The following is a 25,318-nucleotide window of genomic DNA, read 5'->3' on the forward strand; positions in this document are numbered from 1 at the left end:
ATCTTGTCCCTTCAAGCATCTACTAGTTATAGCACAGTTTATCCATCCACTAGTGACAGAACAACTATAGGGTTTGAAGGAAAAAGAAGGGACTGGGAGCCAGAAGACCTGAATTACAGTTCTGTTCTGTCATTAACTGACTCTGTGACCATCAATCATTTCTTAGCCTGTCTGAACTTCAGTTTCCTCATCTTTAAAATGAAGTGGTTGTACAGATGACCTCCAAGTCCTTCCCTGCTTTTTAGCTACATCAGTAAAATCTCCTCTGCTTTTCAAAGAGCTGGAAAGGAATTTAGATGACATCAAGACCAACTTCCTCCAAGTATTGGAACCTAATCCAATTTATTTGCATGTCATGATTCTCTTCAAGAATGAAGGACAAACAACAATGTCTGTGAGTAAAGCCACAAACTAGAATTGATCAGGTGGAAGACTTCTTCCTTCCTTCCTCTTTTCCTCTTTTCCTCTCCCTCCCTCCTTCCCTTCCTTCCTTCTTTCTTTCCTTCCTTCCTTCCTTTTCCTCCTTCTAGCCACATAGGGTATCATACCCTTACCTTTGCTCTTTAAAGAATTTTCTTTTCTTTTGCACTTCTGAACCCTCCCAAAATATTTTAGGATTTACTAACTAATTTCTTTCTTAAGGACCATGCCTTAAAGCAAAACCCCTCTGATTGTCACTGGCCTCCAACAAGTCCTAGGTCAAGTCCCATTTGGTCATTGTTTCAGTCCCAATTGACTCAAGAGTGAATGCAAATAGCAGTCATTTCTGCTTTAGCCAGAAACTCTGAGAGTCCTTCTCTTCCAGATTTATTTATTTACTTACTTACTTAGATTTTTTTGACATGGGAAAGAGGAGATTCTTTGCCTCCATTGTGACCTATCACTGAATGGATATGACCTCAGTCAAATTGAGGCCTGTTGAAGACTTTAGTTTAAAAAGGCCTTGAAAGTCTCCCATTTCTTCCAAGGCCATCTCCAGTCACTTTGATCCATATCTTGATACTGAACCCAGATGTCTCTGGAGGGAAAATGAAGCAAGTGACTTTGCATAGTCTTCCCTCCCTCAAATCCAATTTACTCGCATGCAAGTAGGAAGAACAAACAACAACAATTACTATGTGTCAAGAGGCAAGGAAATAAATAGTTGGAGAAGAGCTGAATGAAGATACCAGAAAATGGCTAGATGAATCAGAGATGTCGTGAGAATCACAAAGAGAAAAACAAGAGCTGAGAAAAACAGAAATCAAGACCAAAACAAGTATATTACAGAAGTATGACATGTAGAAGATCAAACCAGGAAGAACAGAAGAATAGTGTTTTGGGGACATAGTTCCAAACTATTTTCCAGAATGGTTGAACTAAATCACATTTCTATCAACACTGCATTGTTGATAGTACTATATTTTTTCCCATACTCCCTCCAGTATTTGTCTGGCCTCTCATGACAGAGACAGAGCACTATCTCATTGTTCTCATTAAGAAGGACTTAAAGAACAAGTGTAATTGCAGTAGTGAAGCTGAGACCAACTTTTCCTTGGAAGTGGCTAGCATGAGTGTTTGCAGAACAGATAATTGTGCCTGAAAGTAAGTTTCTACCAGTGCCTGTAAATTTTCTTTAAAAGCTCTGACTAAAATTAGTGGCTGAAAAGTTTATAATCTCTAAGAGACTGTTGAGGGGATGCACCCATCAGATATTCAGATTTAGGTTTCAATGAAAGGGCAGCTACCTGATTGGAATGAGGGAGAGTCAATAGCAAGTTTAAATATACTGAAATAATGTAATTACAAAGAAAGACCAAACCCAACCCTCTACCCCCAAAAAGAAAGAAAGAAAAAATATAATCAAACAAACAAACAAACAAACAAAAACAGTCCTTGCTAATAAGAAGCATCCATTCTAATGGGGGAAACAAGATGTAACTAGGCACATACAAAATTGAATGAAAGTAATTTTTTTAAAAAAGTAATTTGGCAGCTGAAGAAAACAGGAAAAGCCTACAACAGAAGATGAATGTTTTGCTAAGTATTGAAGGAAGACAGGAAAACTGTTAAAAAAAATACCATTCCAAAAGTGGGGTACAACCAGTACACAACATGGAGAATGAGAGCAGTATGATGTTCAAGGAATTGCAAGTAATTGGGTTGTACAGTATGTGGAGAGTAATGAAAACTGGAAAGGTAGAAAGAAAGTAAATTATAAAGAGCTCTAAATGCCAACCAAAGGTGTTTACACTTGGTCCTAGAAGTAATATGAAGCCATTGAAGCTCATTGAGCAGGATAGTGACATAGTCAGACCTATACTTTAAAAAAAATCATTTTAGTAGCCAAGGGAAGAATGGTTTGAAGTGGAGATATAAGATAGAACCAGGAAAGAGCAGTGTGAAGAAAACCTAGCAAGAAGAGTCTACAAGACATGGGGATTAACTCAGATCATATACTGTTCAAAGTTCAAAAAGGGTCAAGATTAAACAAACAAACAAAAAAAAGATTGTTATATATGGTGATTAAAGATCCTTGCTAAGTTTGGACAGAGAAGTTTCAGTTGAATGATAATGTTGGTAGCCAGATCATAAAAGATTTAAAAGACAGTGAAAGGCACAGTGGATAGAACACCAGCCCTGACGTCAGAAGGACCTGAGTTCAAATTTGGTGTCAGACCCTTAACACTTCCTAGCTGTGTGACCCTGGGCAAGTCACTTAATCCCAATTGTCTCAGCAAAAAAAATTTTTTTAAGTAGTGAAAGGAAAGGAAATAGAGACATTGATTATTCACAAGGAATTTAATTGTGGAGGAGAAGATAGATATTGAATGATAGCCAATAGAGATGATCAGGTCAAGTGAGATTTTTTTAAGAATGGGGGAGAAAGGGACATATTATAGGAGCAATAGAAAGAATTAATAGATAAGGAGAGACTGAAGATGAGAGAGTAGAAAAAATTTGCTGAAGAAGTTGGGTAGGAATAAGATCAAGGGTGTATGCCCAAAGTTTGGCCTTAGAAAGGAGAAGGACTACATCTTCATCTGATATTAAAGTTTTTAAAGATATTTGAACTAGATTCTCCTGGAATATTGGTATAATCTGAATATATTTGAATGACATGAAATGAGGAGGGAAGAGGTGGGAGCTTTGACTAAATAATATTAATTTTTTCAATGAAGTATAAGGTAAAGCCCTTAGCTAAGAAGGTTGGGGGAGTGCTATGGTAGGTTCAAGAGATATGCAACAGTTTGAACCAGCTGCTTGGAGATTTGGATAACAAATCAGTTATGGAGGAATAAAATGTATGCCTTGTTGCAGTGAGAGCCCAGTTAAGTTTAGATAACATAAATTTGTAGTGTGACCAATCAGCACATTTTGCAATTTCTTCTACCTTTGTTCAACATCTCATGAATAGGATTGAGGAAGACAGATAGTAGGAATAATCCAGAATTAGGTTTTGATAATGAGTCATCAACAATAGGACAAAGGATTCTGTGGTAAAGGATGATGTGGTTTTGAGTTGGTTCACCTGAGGATGGAGGGAGGCAAGGGAGGAGAATCTAGCTAGTCTACCCAGAGGTGATGACTTGAAAAAGAACTGAGGGATGAAAGAAATATGGAGGACAAAGAACAGGGACTTCTGGGAGTGGAGCAATATGGCAGAGTAAAGCCAGGAAGCTGCTCAAGCTCTCTGTTTTCCTCCAAAACCACATGAAACTAAACCTCTGAGCAGAGTCTAATGGAATGAAATCCCTCTCCAGCTCCAGATAGAATGGGAAAAACTTTAAGAAAGGTCAGTCTCACTGGGGTGAAAAAGGTATTCAGCCCAGCTCAGACAGATTCAGAAAAAGCTGGTAAGAGGGTCTTAATCAGCAACTAAGACTCTCAGTGCTGGCTCAGTAGAGGAACAAATCAGGGGGCAGCTTCCAGTCCTAGCTAAGAGGGCAAAGTCTGGAAAACCAAGCTTTTTCCTGAAAAGAACAAGCAAAGGTATCTCCAACAAACACAAGGGATCCCTATGCTCAAAGCCCAGTCTCAGAGCTGCACAGGAAGTTTGGGGCAATACCCCCTTTACCCCAGAAACAGAGCTCAACCATAAAAGTAAAAAAAAAAAAAAAAAAAAAAAAAAAAAAAAAAAAAAAAAAAAAAGGAAAGAAAATGAGCAAGAAACAGAAAAGAACCTTGACCATAGAAAGCTACTATGGTAACAGAGAAGACCAAAACAATCAACTTAGATGAGGACAAAATGTCTAGAGAAGAAATCTCAAAGTGATATGAAGTGGTCTCAAGCCTAAAGAGGCTTCATGGAAGTGCTCTTAAAAAACTTTAAAAGGCAAATAAGAAAGGTAGAAGAAAAAATAAGAAAAGAAATGAGAGTTATGCATGAGAGAGTCAACAGCTTGGAAAAGGAAGGAAAAAATTGACTGAAGAAAACAACTCTTTAAAAAATACAATTGGCCAAATGCAAAAGAAAAAAAAGAAAATCTATTGAATAAAACAACCTTAACAAAGGTAGAATTAACCAAATGGAAAAAGAAATACAAAAGCTAACTGAAGAAAATCACACATTAAAAACTGAAATGGGACAAATGGAAGCTAATAACTCTATGAGATAGGAAGAACCAGTCAAACAAACTAAAAAAATGAAAAAATGGAAGAAAATATGAGATATCTCATTAGAAAAACAGCTGACCTGGAAAATAGATCCAGAAGGGACAATTTAAAATTATTGGCTTACCTGAAAGCCATGACTAAAAAAAAGAACCTGGATAGCATTCTTCAGGAAAGATCATTAAGGAAAACTGTCCCAATATTCTAGAAACAGAGGGGGAAATACTAATTGAAAGAATTTATCAATCAAGAGATCACACAAGGAAAACACCAAGGAATATTGTTGCAAAACTCCAGAATTATAATCTTAAGAAAAAAATACTGCAAGCTGTCAGACAAAAACAATTCAAGTATCAAGAAACCACAGTCAGGATTACCCAAAATCTGGCGGTTTCTACAACAAAGGACCTGGAATACCATATTCCAAAAGGCAAAGGGCCTAGCATAACAACCAAGAATTAACTACCCTGTGAGACTTAGCAGCATCTTTCTGGGCAAATGATGGATCTTCAGTGCAGTAAGAGACTTTCAATCCTTTCTATTGAAAAAAACAGAACTAAACAGAAAATTTAATCTGCAAACACAGGACTCAAGAGAAGCATAGAATGGTATAAAAGGGGGAAAAGATATATTATTTAAAGGTTAAACTGTTTACATCCTTAGATGGGAAAACAGTATCTGTAACTCGAGAACTGCATCTGTTACCAGAGCACATCAGGGGAGCTGAGAGGGGAAGTGGGGCATCGCATGGACTGAGGATGTGGTTGTGAATGGAAAAGATCTGTACTAGGGAACAAAGAATAGAATCAAAGGTCATAAGGCATAGGGAACGATTAAATAAGAAAAAATAATCAGATAAATCATTGATAAAAATCCCAATTTCTGGGATCCTCTACCAAGGAGTTCTTGCCAAGTTGATATTTAAGCTATTAATGATTGTTCTTTGTTAATACAAGTCTTCCCAGATTATTCTGAAACCATCCCCTTCATCATTTCTTACAGCATAATAGTATTGTATTGTAATCATATACCATAACTTATTCAGCCATTCCCCAAATGATAGGTATCCCCTCAAATTACTTTGTTACTACAAAAAAAAAGCTGTCATAAATATTTTTGTGCTAATGGATCCTTTTCCTTTTTTTCTGCTGAGACAATTGGGACTAGATGACTTGCCCTGGATCACATAGTTAGGAAGTGTTAAGTGTCTGAGGTCAGATTTGAGCTCAGGTCCTCCTGACTTCAGGGCTGGTGCTCCACTGTGCCATCTAGCTACCCCTCTTTTCTTCTTTCTTGGTTCTCTTTGGGGTATAGACTTAATATCAGTGTTACTGTCTCAGAGATTATTAATTCCTTTAGGGATACAGGTCTAAATTGCTTTCCAGAATGGTTGGACTAATTTATATCTCCATCAACACTGCATTAGTATATCTATTTTCCCATACCCCACCAGTATTTGTCATTTTCTTTCTTTTTTTATCTTAGCAAATCTGTTGAATGAGAAATGGTACTTCAGCATTATTTTAATTTTCATTTTTCTAATTTTTAGCAATTTAGGGCATTTTTTTTCATATGGTGATTGATAGCTTCAGGTTTTTTTCTTTTAAAACTACCTGTTTGTTCCTCTGACCTTTTGTCAGTTGGAAAATATCTCTTATTCTTATAAATTTGACTCAGTTGTCTAAATATTTTAGAAATGAAACTTTTATCAGAGAAACTTACTGCAACGATTTCCCCCCTCCATTTCTGCTTTTTTCTAATTGATTATTATCATTGACAAAACGCCCTACAATTCTTATCATGTAGGACAGCAGTCAGAAATGTCTTTACTCATAAGTGTAACCCATGGAGTTAATAAATCACATCACTGGCCTAAAGATACAGGCAGGAGGGAAAGAAAAGAAAAGATGAATAAGTGAAAATTACATAATTGAAGTAAGGCTTTAAAGTTTACAAATTATTTCCCTCACAAAATCTGTATGAAACTCAAGAGTCTTCTGCCTCTAAGATCAGTGCTTTTCTGTTCTGATCTATTATGTTTCTTAAAAGTGGTAAGCAGGGCAACTAAGTAGCACACTGATTAAAGTGACACACTTGGAGGCAGCAAGACCTGAGTTCAAATAACAGTCTCAGTTTATTAGCTGTAAGGCAAGTCACTTAACCCCATTTGTCTTAGTTTCCTCATCTATATGGCAAACTACACCAGTATCTCCGACAAGAAAATCCCAAATGGGGTCTTGAAGAGTTGGACAGCACTGAAAAACAACTGAACAAAAAGTAACAGCAGCAGCAGCAGCATTAATAGTAGTAGTAGCAATTGTGTGTGTGTGTGTATGTGTGGAGGAATGAAAATTACTAGGACAAGGAAAAAAGAAAAAATATGTGTATGTGACATGTTAGAGTCCTCCTAGAGCTATTTTCAATGGAAATCAGCAGCACCCATTCCACAGGTCACCTTCTGGCTGAACCTTTCATTGGGGCTGACGGTATTTTATTGATCCTTTTTTTCAGGGAATTTGGAACAAGCCAATGAAGAGTTGCGAGCAATTATCAAAAAGATCTGGAAAAGGACTAGCATGAAGCTCCTAGACCAAGTGGTTCCTCCAGCTGGTGGTAAGTGTTTCACTGAGGGCCTTCTTCCTCTTCCCCAGAGGTTGCAATGATTTTTCTTCCTGAACACCCATTTTTCATTAGTGTTCTCTTGGTTCCTCAGAAAGAAAGTGTTTAAATGGATGGTCTTGATTCCAGTAGACCTGAGGAATCACTAAAAGAGAAAAGGGTCTCCAGACACTTTATTTATAGGGCTTGCAACCCCTCTTAAAGAAACTGATGTAATTGATTGATGTATGGAACAGGCCAAGTAAATTCCCCTCTTACCAAAATTCTAGTCAGGGGCAGTAGAACTTTAATGAAAGTCCTGAAAGTAATTGTTCTCCCACAGAAAATTGGACAAACCTCTATTTATCTTCTAAGGAAGCTTGACCCTGAAAAATAAGTTCCTTCAATTATTATTATTTTGTCCAGAACATATTTATTTTATCCTAAGCTAACCTGTGCAGAATTTTAAATGGCCTTCTTGTTTGTGAATGGTAATAGTGTTGCTTTGAATCTGTAGCAGATCCAAGGTACCATCACTTCTATATCTAAGTGCTGTGCTTATGGGAAGCAGGAGAGTTCATCCAGATCTCACAAGATTTAGCCTGAAAATCCCTCCACCTTCTCTAGTCTCTGGGGGTTTGTTTAGGGAAGGGAAGGTCCTTAAGGTTTTTTTTTTTTTAAAGCCAGACTGGAAATTGGGCCATGGGAGGGAAGGATGGAGTGCAGCACAAGGTTCTCAGATGCTAACCATTCCTCAAATAAGCAATTAATATGTTATGTCTGATCATGGGGGTCTAGGGATTTGACTCATATACCCACCAAGAGTTATCAAACATCTTCCAGGCACATCTAAACATTGGAAATGCATGTAGTAGGGGAAGTGACAAATATACAAATAAATAAATACAAAACACATGCAAAAAAAAAAAGCGATACTTTTTGATGGAAAGGATAATAACAACTGGGATATCTGGCTTGGCTTTCCACAGAAGGTAACTCTTGAATGCTACAAGAGATCCTAGTCTCTCTTCTGACCTCCATCCCACATCACCAACTAGAGATGTTTAACTAAATGTTTCACAGTCATCTCAATACATCCAAAACTAAACTAATTATTCCCCACCCCCAAATCCTTCTCTGTTTCTAAATTCTTTATTTTAATTGAGGGTAACATCATTTTTCTAATTAGCCAGATTTGCAACCTCAGAATCAACATCAACTCTTCCCTCTCCCTTATAGCCCACATCTAGTCAGTTGTCAATTCTTGTAGATTCTTCCTCAACAATTATGTCACATTTGTCTACTTACCATTCAATCAATCACTACCCTATCTCAAGCTCTTATTATCTTCCACCTGAATTAACTAGATTTTCCCAATTGCTAGTGTTTTTTCATCCAAAAATAACTTGTATTTCATATTTTATATATGTAAATACAAAATTATATCATAAAATATATCGTGTATATACACATATACACATGTGTATACATTTGGTGAATATATATATATCTACTATATATACACATAAAGACTATATAGAAATATACATATATCTATATACAGTATGTATATATGTGCATATATAGCAATATATGTATATAATTTGTACAATACATGCATATTCACAAAGTATTCTACATATGTACATATATAAGCATATTGTATATATACCTATACATATATAGTATTGTGCATATATAGTGTACGTGTGTATATAACATATATATAGTTTATAAAAACATATGTGCATGTATATATTTATATGTACATAGATTATTTGCATATACATGCATGCATATACATATGTAGTGTATATATAGAAATGTAACATGTAAAATACTTGTATAATACATGTAATACATGTGTGTAAATGCAAATATATACAAAAATCTATATAGCATTATGCAACATACAGATACATATATGAATATACAGTACATGCATATAATATGTGTTTGTAGGTTCGTGTATAAATGTACTGTTATATATATACTGTATAGGCATAGACATATATATATATATAAATATATTTAAATATATAAATGTATATATGTATATATATGTGCATGTATATATGTATGTATACATGAATATATAGTACTGTAAACATTATTGCATATGTATAGGTACAATGTGTGCACATATATAGTGTATTTTTTTTTATATTTACATTTATATGTGTGTGTGCTATTTATTTGTCACTATCACCTCCCAAACAGAATATACCATAAATTCATTGAGGGCAAGGATCATTTATTTTTATCATTGTATCACCAACATCTAGCATAAAGCGTAGCACATAATTGGAATTTAATAAAATTCATATTGATTTATTGAAAAAAAGACTATTGATAATTTTGGAGAAAGTAATTGCAGTATAATGGTCAGGCTTTCCAGTTTAAAAATTGTCAGAAGGAGAAAAAGCAGCCAGGTCTAGATTCCTATATTTTCCCTTTCTTCTACTCCCTTCTTAAAATCCCAAAGTGTTGTCTTAGGCTAGTCACTTCACTCCCTAAGTCCCAGTTTTATCATATGTAAAGTGAGGGACTTATACAAAACCTTTGAGTTTTCTGGGAGTTTGAAACTTAATGAGAACCAGGAACTACTGATGGCAAACATGAAATTTCATTCTTTGTTGTCCACACTGACTTTGCTTCTTCTTCTCATCCCCTGATGCTAAAACAACCCTCTCAGATGATGAGGTGACTGTTGGGAAGTTCTACGCCACTTTCCTGATCCAAGAGTATTTCCGAAAATTTAAGAAGCGCAAAGAGCAAGGGCTAGTAGGCAAGCCCTCCCAAAGGAATGCACTGTCTCTGCAGGTAAGAAACTAGAATGAGGACTCTACTTTTTCGTGTGCCATGAACCCTTTTGGCAATCTGGGAAGGACAAGACTATGGAACTCTTCTCAGAAAAATATTTTTTTAATTCATAATTGAAGAAAATCTTCCATTTTAGATAAAAGCTAATAAAATTTAAAATAATTTTCTATCCCAGTTCAAGGACTCTTAAAATCTACCCATGGATCCCAAATGGAATATATCCAAAAGTTAAGAGCCTGTGGGCTAAAGAGAAAATTAATACATCCACTGGAATTCATCTCCTCCTCCTCATCCTAATTCTTCTCATTTGTTAAATATGATGCTGTTGCCTATAGGTTCAAGGTCAGCCCTATAGAATGAAGATAACAGGGACTTCTAAAGCCTCTGAAAACTTCCTTTTATTCTAAAAATTCTACCTTACTTTTTACATGTTACCCTACTCTTATCTTCTGAACACAATGGAAGGAACCATACTCATCCTAGGGTGTGCGATCTCCCAAAGATGATATGGTTGTCTCTCTTTCTCTGCTGCGCCACTTTTATAGATAGCTCACTATAGAAACCAAAATTAGTCAACAGACTAACTAGACAAAACAGACTTGGGGAAAGAGGGCTTTCTCCTCATTACAGGTCTGTGCAGCTGGACTACAGTCCAGAACAGATCATTTAACCTCAGTGCAATCCCTTCATTGTAGTTAGCACTACTTTCAGTGTGAACACAAGCCATAAAAGAAAGGATACATATAGATATAGCCTTATACAGAGAGGTGCACGTAGATAAACTGCTGAAAGGAGAAGCAGTAGATTCGGTTTGGTCAAGATAATAGCACTGCCTTGACATAAGCTGGATGGGGGTCCTCACACCATTTGGCTGTATTCTAGGCTGGTCTTCGTACGCTGCATGATATTGGACCAGAGATTCGACGGGCCATCTCTGGGGACCTGACAGCAGAGGAGGAGTTGGACAAGGCTATGAAGGAAGCTGTTTCTGCTGCCTCTGAAGATGACATCTTTAGGGTAGGTGGACACCTCACCCTCCAGCACAACTCTTTAATATACCATTTTTTTTAAAGTGGAGAGAAAAACAATCAACTGGGTAGACTATATGTTGGACTCTTCTCGTTCTATTTCCCTTCCTTTTCCTCATTTATTCCACTCACCTTCTACTCCCTCTCTGACTCCAACCCGTACCAGTAACACCCTGCACTTATAGGCATCTAAAGTGGTGGAAGAGAATAGGGAAGAAAGAGTCAACTCCTGGATTGGGAAGAATGTGCCGTATTCTGGGAATAGGGAGTTGGACCTTCCCAGTGAGATCTCTCTATAAGCAGAGGCGAGCTCTCTGACAATATTTGCATCAGGACTGATTCCCAACAACCTCAGTCCTGGAGCTTTGGCAAGAACTAAGATGTAGGGGAAGCCCTTCATCACTTTAAATAGACTTTCATTTCATCATCATCATCTTCCATGTCTCTTTTTTCCTCTACCCTTTTCCTTCCTCCCAATTCTTGTCAGCTCATAAGTAGCTTTGTGGATTTTAAGATCTTAGAGGTCACTGATTCCATGTTCTTCATTATACATATGAGAAAACTCAGGTCCAGGCAGTGCAAGTGACTTGTCCAGGATCACATAGACAATAAGCAGCAGAACTGAGTTTCAAAACTAGTTTCTTTGCAAATTCCACCTTCTTTGTACAGTGCTTTAATGTCCTGTTGTTTCAACTCCCTTCCTTCCCTTCTTTCCTCAATCAAAAGCAAATTGACTTAGGGAAACAGATCTCTGCTGAAGATCATGCTACCAAAGCTTCATATAGCTTCCTGTCTTTAGAATACATCAAAGTGAAAAAGCCCTCCTTTCAAAGCTCTGATACATGCCAATGTCAGAATAGTAGCCAACTCATTCATGCACCCAAGTTAATCAGTCAGTCAGCAGACATTTAAGAAGCACTTATTATGTGCCAAGCACTATACTAGTCTTTGGAGATTCAAAGACAAAAATGAAACAATACTTGCCTTCAAGAAGTTTATATTTTATCAAGAAAAGACTATTAGGGGAGAATATCGGCTGAATTTCTTTAACTCTCTCCTGGGAGAAGGATAGATTGTATCCAAATGATGTGACCTAGCAGATTGTTGGTCTTTATGATCTTCCCAGACTGGCGGAAAACCATATGAATCTATTAGTTTCTTCCCTCCTGAAATCTAGCTTGTATTCTCCATCAGTAGTTCAGCATCCAACCAAGAATCTGATTGATATTCAGGCATACCATCCAGAAATACTTTTCAAATCCAGACTGAAAGTCATTATCATCTTTAAAGCGTTTGTTTTTTTTTTTAAATCCTAGACAACTTTTGGAATTATTGGGATGTTAGCCTCTAACTTCTGTCCCTTTAATTCTGTCCCTTTTATTTCTCCTAGTTATTTCATAGAGGGTAGGTTCTTCTTGCTCTTGAGTGACCATGTTGATCGGTCAGTCAATTAAATAGTGATAACGTAGTATTTCTGCTTCTACTATATGCAATCCCAGAAATAGCTGATGGGGATAAAGCGTTTCTGCTCCTGGGATTCTGATTGAGGAATATTTTTCCAAAGGAGGGGGAGGAGACAGCTGAGGGAACATTATCTTCTCCCCAACTCCTACCCTGTCTTGCTTACAGAGGGCCGGTGGCCTGTTTGGCAATCATGTCACCTACTACCAAAGCGATGGTCGAAGCTCCTTCCCCCAGACCTTCACCACCCAGCGCCCACTGCATATCAACAAGGCGGGTAACAGCCAAGGCGACACAGAGTCACCATCCCATGAGAAACTGGTGGACTCCACATTCACTCCCAGCAGCTACTCATCCTCTGGTTCCAATGCCAACATCAACAACGCCAACAACACTGCCCTGGGCCGCTTCCCCTGTCCCACCGGTTACCCCAGTACGGTCAGCACAGTGGAGGGCCATGGGACCCCCTTGTCCCCTGCCATCCGGGTGCACGAGACAGCATGGAAGCTCAGCTCCAGGAGGTAAGCCAGGTGGAGAGATCTGGGTTTGAACTATGTGGGGCCTAAGCAAGGTGGCCTGGTGGGGATTAGGCAAGGAAATTAGGGGAGGAGGGAGGTGAGTTAGGGAGAGAAATAGTCAGCAACAAAGATAGAGAATTCAAGCCCTCAGTCTGCCCATTTTCTCCTAGGCTTGTAGTGTGTCTAAGAGTACCCTGGGGAGTCACAAAAGAAATAGACACCATACTGACTTCATACCTGACTTGAAGAATCTTTATTTCACATGGCACTTAGGAATTCTCCATAATGCCAGATTACTGGACAGAAACTTAAGAGGCTAAACTGTGTATTACTGCTGTTCCTTTTCACTCCCCTATCTCACTAACTCCTGATATTCTTTACAATTGTAATTTTTTAAAATGAAGAAAAGCTCACCTGTGCAAATACTCATAAGTGTTTCTTATTCAAAACTGCAAATTAATCAGTGTCTCCATAAATTAGGAAGCCCTTTCTATTTCTCTCACACTATCATAGTCACATCCTCTCTTATGTTTCAGTGACCTATACTTTATTAAAACCTGCTCTCCCTAGGATCTGTTATCAGTAATTTATACCTTGTATGAAGCAGTCTCTATATCATCTCTCACAGAACAATTTGTATTTTAATCAAATTTGTAGCTGTGAAGATAAAGGCTTTGATACCCACCCAGGTCTGGTAGGGAAAGTATTTGGCCTTCATACAATAAGACTTGCCCTTCCCAAATGGTCTTAGCTATGTTGCATTCTTTCCCAATTAGCTCTTGGTACTTTCTCCCCAGCCCCCACAATTTTTTCTCCCTAATGGAACTAGAATGCCTTGTTGTAGAATGTTGTGATGGCAGGTTTTCCCTGCTGTGTGCATCACTGAAACTATAGCCAGGTCCTGGCAGAGTCAGAGCATGATTTAGAGCTTCACATCCCCTGAGGAAAGGAGGAAGAAAGAAAGAAGAAAAGATACATACCTGCATATCATATCTATTGAGTATTCTATAGATGGTAGGCTCAACAAACTACCATAATGTCTGACTACCAGAGAGTTTTCAGGAGCCAGATTTTTTCTGTTACCTTCCTTCCTTTCTGTTCCAGGGGGAAGTAAATATAAAAACTCCAAATTATCCTGCAGGCCCTGCTGAATGCCCTGTTTGGGAAAATGTCTTACTTATTTACTTAATTTCATCAAAGGCATATTACCTACTGTTTAATCCAGTCATGGGGATAGTCACACAATCACTTAGTCTGGGATCTGGTTTAAACATACACACACAGTTGTTTTATTTTTATTCTAAGACTATAATCTTTTGACTCAAGTGGTGGAGAATGAGGAACATAATCTAAAGGAGACCATGGATCAAAGTGGATTATTTGACTGTTTGCATTTATTTAAAGGCAAAAGGCCATGTGAAGCTAAAAAGACCTCAGTTCAAGTCCCACATGCACATATACTGTCTTTGTGAACTTGGACAAGTCACAATCTCTAACTCTATTAGACTACAAGTCATAGAGAAGGGTTGACCTACATAGAGGGAGTTTACTCTTTTGGGGAATTCCCCACTTTTAAAAAGAAACCTCAAAAAAATAAATAAATAAAAATGAAAAAATAAAAGGCACCTTACCTGAATGCTGCATTAATACCCTCCTAAGATGGAAAAATATAATAAAGTTTTTTAAAATATAAATTTATAGAAATTCTATAGGAATAGAATCAATAGAAAATTTAGAGGAAAATATAGACAATAATGGCACAGGCATTCCCCACCCAAGTCATTTCTCACAACTGGAACACACTCCTTCCTCATCTCTTTCAAAATCCTTCTCTTCCTTAAAAGGTTATCTTAGACTCAGCCTCCATGATACACACACACACACACACACACACACACACACACACACCCCAAATGAAAGCATCCTTTCCGTCCTCAAAGTTTCCTATAACCATTTGTCTTTGTCTCCCTTCTCCTTCCATCCCATTCTACTCTATATTATATCACATGCCAAGTCTCCCTAAGAGTTATATAGTGATAAATGCATAGTTCTTAATGCCAGGAGACCTGAATTGAATTTATATATCTATAGATAAACTACTTCATCTAACTGCTTCACACAGCCACTTTAAAGAAAGTTTGTAAACTTCAAACTGCCATGTAAATATGAGTTCTCATAATTAAACTCTAAGTTCTACGGGGAAAGGCATAGATATTTTTGAAATTTATGTCCTCAGTGACTAGCATGGTGCCTCATACATAGTAAGTGCTTAGTAAATGTTTATCAAATCTAAATAAATTGAGGATAAGGCATGAATTGGATCTTTATCATTTCCTTCATCCCCAGCAATAAAATCAGGAAACTACCAAAGTATTGAGTACCTAAAACATTGACAAGAATTTTTTTAAGAATAGATAAAACCAAGGGAAATTTAAGAAAACAAGCTTAAATACCATAAGCTAGGAAGCCATACTTGTCTTGACTGTGTCCAGTAGATAGACCAATCCTCCTAAAACTAATCCAGTTATAACAAAAATAATTTTTCACATTTATATGTCACTTAAGTTATAAAGCACTTTTCCCCACAATATCATTGTGAAGGAGGTACTGCAAATATTGTTATCTCTGACCCTTTAAGTAGTCTATACCCTTCCTTCTGACTTCCCTATTTCTATCAATAGTGTCATCTTTCATTCCATCCTCCATAAACCTCAGTACTGTTTTAAATTTTCTCATCATCCTTTTCCACCCAACCCCTGTTATTCTTATCATTATAATATCTCTCCCATCCATCTCTCCCCTTCTAATATTCCTGTCATTTTAACTTGTATTTTATTTTCTGTTCCAAATTTTTTCCCTTTTCCCTCCCGCATCCCCTGAAAAAGAAAGAAAAATAAAACTCTTGGGATACTATCTCCCCCTCTGTTTGACTATTCAATTCAAGAGGAGTCTACCAATGTGACATACTGGAGGAAAGAAAGGAGAAAGCCAGTCCCTCCCTTCAAGAAGCAGGGATTACAGGATATATTAAGATGGGATGGGATGGGGAAGAAGACTCCAAAATATATACAGAAAAGTAAAAACAAAACATATGCAAAGTGATTTGTATTATTTTGTATATGTTAAAGGGAGAACAATGGGCTGGGTAGGGTGTAGGGAAACAAGGTAAACTTCTTCTAGCAGGTAGCATTGAACTTTGAAGGAAGCTAGCTAGGGCAGAAGTAAGGAAAGAAAATATTGCAAGTATGGGGGACAGCCTGTGAAAAAAGCACGGAGACAAGAATAGAAAGAATATCATCTTAGGGGGAATCATATTTGACTGATGAATGTCTGAAGGGGAGCTAAAGGAGAATAGTGATGGACTAGAGCCAAATTTTAAAGAGCTTTAAGAGACAAACAAAAAGAGTCTATATTTTGTCATATGGGCTATGGAGATCCACCAAGTCAGACTTCAATGACATGTCAAGATTTATATTTTAGGAATATCAATTTAATGCCTGGGTAAAGAATGAATGGACAGTGAGACACTTCTGAGGAAGAAAGACTGATTAAGAAGTTAGATGGTATGATCCAAGACAATTCCAAAAGACTCCTAATGAAAAATGCTCTCTACCTCTAGAGAAATAACTGATGGAGAATGAAGCTTATCTTTGTCATTTTCTTTTTTTCATTTTTGTATGTTTTTTTCATAACATGACCATATGGAAATACACTTTGCATGATTGCACATGTATCATCAATGTCAAATTGCTTACTACTTCAGGAGCAAGAAAAGAATGGGAGGAGGGAAAAAATTCAGGACTCAAATTTTAAAAATGTTAAAATTGATTTTACATGTAAAATATGAAATATTATTTTTTTAAAAGAAGCAGTCCAAATGAAAGGGGATGAACTAGTATAGTGGCTGTGTGAGAGAAGGGAGAGGAACAGCAGCAAGATATATTGTGGAAGTAGAATTGATGAGTCTTGACAACTTATTTGGATTTGAGAAAGGAATGAAAAGAAAGAGTGAAGGAAGACTCTGGGGTTGTAAGAAGTATTATACTCAGAAATAAAGAAGTTTGAAATCAAAGTTGGAGGGTGTAGTTTGAGGAAACACGAAGAAACTGAATTCTGGAGCACAGGAGTGCTTCTGGATTCAAGAAGTTCAAGTATGGTCTTAGACATGAATGTGTATTACTGGGCAATTTTCTTAAGCTCTTTCTGCCTCAGATTCTTCAGTTATAAAATGGAATAATAATAGTTCCTATCTTCCAGGATTGTTATTAAGATCAAATGAGATAATATTTTAAAAGTACTTAGCACAGTGTCTGGCACATAGTAGCTTGTTTCCTTCTTCCATAAGATGTCTGATTGGAGATGTCTGGTAGATGGTCAGTATTGAAGTACAGAATACTTCAGCAAGAGAAACTAGGACTAGGTGTAAAGAACAGGAATTCATCTGCATAGAGATGATAGTTAAGACTGTGGAAGTTGATAAGACTACTAAGAAAAAGGGTATAGAAAGAAAAGAGAAGATGACCTGGGACAGAAACCTGGCTACTCCTATGAATAGGAAGACAGGATTCTCCAAGAAAAGAGACTGGGGAGCAGCCAAACACATAGGAAAATGAACAATGTCACTAAAACCCAGGGAAGAGAAATCATACAGGAAGAGGAAGCAGTCAACAATGTTAAATGCTGCAAGAAGTCAAAAAGGCCTTTGAAACTGGCTATTAAAAGATCAGGAGTAACCTTGGAGAAAGCAATTTCAGATGAATAATGAGCCCAGAAGCTAGGTTGCTTCCAAAAGAATGTCTAAGGTGTCTGAATGAAGGTGACAAGTAAAGATGGTTGTTTTTGTTTTTTCTCATAATTGGTTGTAAAAGTGAAGAGAGATATAGACTGAAGCTTGGGGGAATGGCAGACTCAAATTAATGTTTTGCTTTGGGTTTTGTTTTCCTTTTTTGCTGAGGCAATTGGGGTTAAGTGACTTGCCCAGGGTCACACAGCTAGGAAGTGTTAAGTATCTGAGACCAGATTTGAACTCAGGTCCTCCTGACTTCAGGGCTGATGCTCTATCTGCTATACCACCTAGCTGCCCCAAAATTAATGTTTTTTTTTTAAAGATGGAATAGATCTATGTATATTTATAAACAATAGAGAAGGAGCCAGTGGGAAAGGAGAGGTTGAAAATTAGAGAAAAAGAATCCAAATTCATCCTTTAAAATTCACCTCCTCCCTCCTTGCACATATCTCTCCCCAAAATGACATTTTCCCCTTCAGATATCCTGGATTTGAAGTTGTTTTGTACTGCTCTTCTCCCTTCGCTCTCCTAGAAGTCTCTGTGGCTTTAGAAAGGCTTCCCCTAATTCTTTTCCAAACTCTATTTCTGTTAAAAAGTTCAATCTCCCAGAACACATTCAGTAGATAGTTAAAGTTGATTCTAACTTTGCTCAAAACTTAGCTGCTTCACTTATTTTTTTCACATCAGCATTCGGGACTTGTCCCACAATTAGCTTTAGTATTAGTAACCATCATCTTCAGGACCTGTCTGCATTTCATGAATTGTGTCCCACAGCCAGAAACAAACTCATATTTCCCTTTCATACCCATGCCCTCCCCCTTAGACCTCCATCTCTGTTTCTGTTCCTCTTCTAAGGGAAGCTTTCAGGTTAGATTTCATTCATAGAGCAGAGAAATACTGAATCAAGTCTGCCCTAGCTGCACTTACCAATTCCACTGATTTCCAAGGGAGTAAAAGAAGGTCAATATAAAACATCTTCAAATGGATATCCATGTTGATGTTGTGGCAAGAGCATTAGGCAAGGGGTTAGGAGAGACCTGGGTTCTAGTCACAAATCTGACATTTATTGTTTGATCCTGGAAAATCACTTAATTTCTCCAAGCCTTTCTTTCCTCATCTAGAATATGGCTATAATAAGACCAATAATAACTCACATTTATATACATTAACTCACTTGAGCCTCATTATAATCTTATGAGACAGATACTAGAGATATCGTATGGTGAGGGCAATAATAATATCTCTAGTCCAGGGAATTTGTTTACTATTTGAAATTATCAGGACCTGGCTGCATTTGAAAGTTGTAATGTTAAGATCCTGGGAGACTACTCCTTTTGGAGAAAGCTGAGATGGAATAACAACGAGAAGTAGCTGTCATTTATATAATGCTTTAAGGTTTAGCTCAGGGTCGGCATTTCTTGATTCTCTTTTGTTTGCTGTCCCCACAGATACCACTCCCGGGACAGCCGGATAGCTATGATGTGTCCCGAGGAGGCAGCCCCCACCAAGAGCTTTGAAGGGAATGTGAATGAGGACACAGAATACTGCAGCGAGCCCAGCCTGATCTCCACTGAGATGTGAGCCCAGTGTGGGACCACTTTGCTCAAAGGGTGGGATCGACTCATGTCAGAGAAAGGTTCATCTTAGGAATGAAAGGTCCAGGGGGTCCAAGACTCCTGAAACTCTTCTTCTGAGCTGCCTACTTTAATTGGGGAAAGTCGGAGAGTGAGATGACATTTGTAGACCATCTGGGCTGATTTAACAGCATAATGTCCAACTCAGTAGCAAAGGTCCTGAAGAGCAAGCAGTGAATGGAGATGCTGGTAAAATTCGAGCTTGTCCATTGCTCTCCTGAAAAGCTCGCGTATCCTTTAGGCCAGCCAAGCTTTTGAAGCAAAGATTGATGTGGCAATCAGGGAAACTACTTGGCCAGATTGCTGCATAATGAGTCTGGGGCATTAAGGCGAGTTAAATGGCAAAAGCATGTTTGAGAACTCCTACTAAACAGGACAAGCAAATGTTCCTCATGCCAGGTAACGGGGCAAAGTTTCTAGTGTTAGCAACTCATCACTACTCCCTTCTTTGCCCTGAAAAAGCAATTCCAACTGGTCATTCGTCAATCCCAACATTGCTCTCTGAGGCCTATTGATGCTGAACAGGAGCACAAATAATTCTTGTGGGGAATGTTATACCTTGGCCTCTGCAAGCAAATCCTGAATTTTTTTGTTCTAGGCTCTCCTATCAGGATGATGAGAACAGACAACTGACACCTCCAGAAGACAAAACCAGGCAATCTGTGAAAAGAGGTTTTCTTCACTCTTCCTCACTAGGTAACTGACCATGCTTTCTCCTTTATCTGTGGCCCTTTCAGCAGGTGACCTGAGGCATGGGACTATCTCAGGAGCCCTAACAGCTTCACTCCTTGCCTCCCCTAGTTCTTAAAATGCAAGCTCATTTTTGTAAAAGTAGCTTGAGGGAAAGAGAAGATAGCTTGAAGAAGTTAAAAAGTTGATACTTTTGGGTGAATTAACTGACAATCGTTTTCTAAGCTAATTTAGCTATAGAATAGAACTGAGTTTGAAATGAACTGACATGATGTTGGCCCAAGGGAAAAGAATATACCAGCTATAAAGAAGAAACTGGGAATTTGGGGACAAAATTAAGGGTTTAAGTTTATTTTAATACTAGAAACTTGCTGCCCCAAGAAGTATTTTAATATATATATATATATGTAATTTTATATTTACAATTTTAAGAGTGGAAATTTTCTCCCAAGAATACTGTTCATATTTATGAAACTGCATTGTTCCTTAAAACATAACTGAAAATAAGGTCTAAACCACTCCATTTCTTCATGTCTTCAACTGTGCTAATATAAAAAGGCTTTCCACTTGTTTTTTCTGTCTACTTCAGGTTGTGTGTAATCCAGTCCTCCTCCCTGGGAATCCAAGATGATACTACCTAAGGCACTATGGGCTAGCTGGGAAAAGATAATAGTCAGAGTCAGACACTCCACTACAGAGATTAGGCAAACTCCCAATTGTGAACCACTGGGCACTTCCAGAGACAAGTCTTCAGAGGGATGGGGCTTTGGGATTTAAGGATATTCTACAAAATGTCATTAAGCATCAGGGCTAAGGGTGGGAGAATAGGTGATGTTTAGCTATTAGCCCTCACTGGCTCCCCTTCACATTTTCCAGAAAGTCATGAAATATCTTGCAATCCCTCAAGAAATCCTCCTGGTATGATAAAAGTCTGACACTAGTTCATTGGGATTGGTATTGCAGGTCGAAGAGCCTCTTTCCATTTGGAGTGTCTAAAGCGACAAAAGAACCAAGGGGGAGACATCTCTCAGAAGACAGTGTTGCCTTTGCATCTGGTTCATCACCAGGTAACCATTCTAGAAAAAATCACTGCCCACCGGGGCTAAAGAGCCCTGATGAGCACACCGAGCAATTCCTCAGGTTGTGAAGGAACAGAATTCTCACAAGCTCATCCTTATACAACTTTATTCCTACTTCTGTAAGAGTGATGAAAACAGGGAACGCTCTAGAGATCTCTATCTAGGGATCATGTTATAAATAGACCAATGAACTTTATCTAGAGTTAGAACATCTGTGCACTAATCTTCTTGACTCTGACACAACCTTTGTAATTCTAGTCAAGTCACCTCACATCTATAAGCCCTGCTTTCTTCATTTGGAAGATGAAGATAATATTTGCACTAATATTAGTCAGCCAATAAGCATTTATTAAATAACTACTATAAGTCAAGCACTGTACTAAGTTGTTGTGAGGTAAGTTCTTTGTAAACTTTAAAGCATTGTAGAAATATGAATTCTTATTATTGAGAAACCATAATGGTAAAGTTCTCCTAAAGTTTGCAGGATCCCTCAAAGTGTTAACCCCTGATGAAGAGCTGCTATAAGAAAATATTCAAAGTAGGGCCACCAATTCTTCCTGAGTAGATGGGAGCCCTGGTAAGGACTGTAATTTCCTTTAGTAAAGTCCCAGGTAACAGTGCAATTCAACAAGCCCCTATCAAACCCCTCTTATTAAGAAGAACAAAACAAGAACCCATGTTCTGAAAGAACTTATATTGTAGAAGAGGGAGAAAGATAGGACAAGAAGAGTCAAAGATAGAGGGAACATTAACACTGAGAGATCTAGAGGCTATACAGAAGTAGTGCACTCTGAAGGAAGAAAAAGCTTGTGACATGAAGTGATGAGGAGAGTATGCATTTCAGGGATGGGGAATAGCTTTATGCAAATATATGTAGCTGAGACTTGGAACATTGAGCTACATAATAGTCCAGTTTGGGTACAGAGTTTGTGAAGAGAATAAGAAATAAATCTGGAAAAGTACATTGGAACCCAGTTGGTGAAGTTCTTATGTGCCAGTAGGAGCTTTCTTTCTTTCTTTATTATTATTATTATTATAGCTTTTTATTTACAAGATATATGCATGGGTAATTTTATAGCATTGACAATTGCCAAATCTTTTGTTCCAATTTTTCCCCTCCTTCCCCTCACCCCCTCCCCCAGATGGCAGGTTGACCAATACATGTTAAATATGTTAAAGTATAAGTTAAATACAATATATGTATACATATCCATAATTATTTTGCTGTACAAAAAGAATTGGACTTTGAAATAGTGTACAATTAGCCTGTGACGGAAACCAAAAATGCAGGCGGACAAAAATAGAGAGATTGGAAATTCTGTGTAATGGTTCTTAGTCATCTCCCAGAGTTCTTTCGCTGGGTGTAGCTGGCTCAATTCATTACTGCTCTATTGGAATTGATTTTGTTCATCTCATTGTTGAAGAGGGCCATGTCCATCAGAATTGATCATCATATAGTATTGTTGTTGAAGTATATAATGATCTCCTGGTCCTGCTCATTTCACTCAGCATCAGTTCATGTAAGTCTCTCCAGGCCTTTCTGATGTTGATCATTTCTTACAGACAATAATATTCCATAATATTCATATACCACAATTTATTCAGCCATTCTCCAATTGATGGGTATCCACTCAATTTCCAGTTTCTGGCCACTATAAAGAGGGCTGCTACAAACATTCTTGCACATACCCTTGCACTTTCCCTCCTTTAAGATCTCTTTGGGATATAAGCCCAGTAGTAACTGCTGGATCAAAGGGTGTACACAGTTTCATAACTTTTTGAGTATAGTTCTAAATCAGGAGCTTTCTTTCTGAGAGAAAAGAAGGTCAGTGCCAGAGGACATGATGCCATCTTTCTCCCTTTGTTGCCACAGAATTCAAGCAGAATTGGTCTTTCTTTGTTGGTTTTGTTTGTTTGTTCGTTTTCTTATAACCCAAGTCATTGGTATAATCAAATGCTTCAACATCATTTACTGATATAATTTGGTCTTCCTTTATAACTACAAAGCATCAGGAAGGCAAAGCATAAGTTTGGTTTGGGACATGAACAAGTAAAAATTAAATGAGGTTTCTATAACAACTCAGAACAGCAATAGCAGAGCATCTGGTTATCGGCGAGATGAGTGGTACAGATAACTTCCTTAGGAGTTGGAAGGAAGGACATCACTTCGGGCTAGCATGGCTAAGGGGGGAAAATGGAAGAACTTGACTGGATGGGTACTTCAGGGAGGCAGAATAGTATTAATATCTCATCCACAAATATTCCTCACCATCACCTGGTAAAGCAATGGGTCCACAATCCCCATCTTCATTGCCAACCATGGTTGTGTCCTTTGTGTCCACAGGCACTGGCAGTGACAGGCCTCAGCCCTCTCCTTCAGAGAAGCCATTCTCCAAATACCACATTCCCCAGGCCAAGTGCCACCCCCCCAGCAACTCCTCATGGCCAAGCGTGGCCCCAACAGCCCATTCCTACACTGTGGTTAGAAGGAGCGGAGTCCAATGAGAAGCTCAACAGCAGCTTCCCATCCATCCACTGCAGTTCCTGGTATGCAGAGAATGCCAATTGTGGAGCCAGCAGGGGCGGCGCCTCCCGGAGAGCCCGGCCAGTCTCCCTCACTGTGCCCAGCCAGTCTGGGGCAGCTGGCAGACAATTCCATGGCAGTGCTAGCAGTCTAGTTGAAGCGGTATGTGGCAACAACCCCAAAGGGAGCAGGGGAGGGGAGAAGCCATGGCGCTAAGAAGAAAAATAAATATCATGATAAACTCAGCTCTTTCCTGAGTGGAACTGGATACAAACTCACTTAAGCAAAATAGTCTTGACCCTTACATTAACCTCAGAATGCTATCCTGATCCATACAAAAAGTAGACATATCTACCACTTAGTTTCCCTGGAGATACTGGTATTGAGAAGGGAGAGTTCTCAGTTTTATGAAGGAATGTGACTGACCAAGTGAGCCCTGATACAAAACACAGAAAAACAAACTTAGTAAAATCATCAAGCATCACCCAAAGCACAGAAACTAGTTACTAAAGGTAACTAAAAGTAGTTACTAAAACTGCAGGTCAGATTATGCCCCTGGAAACATGATGAGATGGCATGTGTAAAGTACTTTAGAAAGCTTTATTACTATTATTGGTAATCACTTTTCTTATGGCTTTTCTCATGAAAATCTAAAAACCACCAAATAACATATGAATTATAATAGGCTTCTAGAAATTAGCAATCAATGCCTCCATTCCCAAGCCAAAGTTTTAAGAATATAGGAAATATTATACTAGATACTTCCCAGTATGAGCCATCTAGAAAAAAACTATTTCTAACCATGAACTACAATCACAGGATTACATACTTAGAGCAGGAAAGAATCTGAGCTTGGAAAAGCAACACAAAGACAATATGGAAATAATTAATGTGACCTAAGTTGTCATAAAATGTTCACTTGTTCCTGTTGGACTAGGGATTGGTGTGGAGGTACAAAAATGTTTTGGGGGACTTTCCATGTAGTTGTGACCTCTGCCATACTGTGGCACTGAGACAATGTAAAACAAGGGTGGAAGGCCTTTAATTATCTTCCTATAGTTAAGCAAGTGAACTTAGAATCTGCAGCTCACAGTCTAAGACCTAACATACTGAACTTTAATATGATTCTATCAAACTGATTTTTGAAATTTGACTGAGTAGGGGGTCCAAATGAATCACCTCTCACACAAGATATATAGTGAGTAGAGTAAGTATAACCTGAAAAGAAACAGCATTAGCAGCTGAGGATCTTCAGCATATATTCGATGACCAATTGTAAAAGATATTTTTGAGGGAATTACTCTGAAAGCACAAATTGAACCAAAGCAAGGCTTCTTAAACTTTTTCCCTTATGACCCCTTTTCACCCAACACATTTTTTATGTAACCCAGAGCTATATAGGTATACAAAATAAACAAATAAATAAAAATTTAAATAAATGAATGAATAAATAAAATATAAAAAATTATAATTTCACAACTTCCACATTCAATTGAGACCCCATATGGGGTGGAGACCCACAGTTTAAGCAGTTGAAATCCTTTCTAGCTCTGAGATTCCCTGCGAGTCTATGATTCTACCACA

At 38.0% G+C, this 25,318-nt stretch overlaps 1 protein-coding gene across 1 annotated transcript in view; it reads left to right on the top strand.

Moving 5' to 3' along the window:
• The window catches only part of CACNA1C (calcium voltage-gated channel subunit alpha1 C), an 808,853-nt gene that overhangs the window by 775,255 nt on the left and 8,280 nt on the right, over positions 1-25,318 (top strand). The window contains exons 41-48 of the mRNA XM_052001637.1: positions 7,105-7,206; positions 9,887-10,014; positions 10,897-11,031; positions 12,672-13,024; positions 19,256-19,384; positions 20,040-20,137; positions 21,095-21,198; positions 23,555-23,896. Of these exons, the coding sequence (XP_051857597.1) occupies positions 7,105-7,206; positions 9,887-10,014; positions 10,897-11,031; positions 12,672-13,024; positions 19,256-19,384; positions 20,040-20,137; positions 21,095-21,198; positions 23,555-23,896 (1,391 nt within the window). The remainder of the gene's footprint in view (positions 1-7,104; positions 7,207-9,886; positions 10,015-10,896; positions 11,032-12,671; positions 13,025-19,255; positions 19,385-20,039; positions 20,138-21,094; positions 21,199-23,554; positions 23,897-25,318) is intronic.

This window comes from Antechinus flavipes, chromosome 5 (assembly GCF_016432865.1).
Source record: "Antechinus flavipes isolate AdamAnt ecotype Samford, QLD, Australia chromosome 5, AdamAnt_v2, whole genome shotgun sequence".
Taxonomy (NCBI): Eukaryota; Metazoa; Chordata; class Mammalia; order Dasyuromorphia; family Dasyuridae; genus Antechinus; species Antechinus flavipes.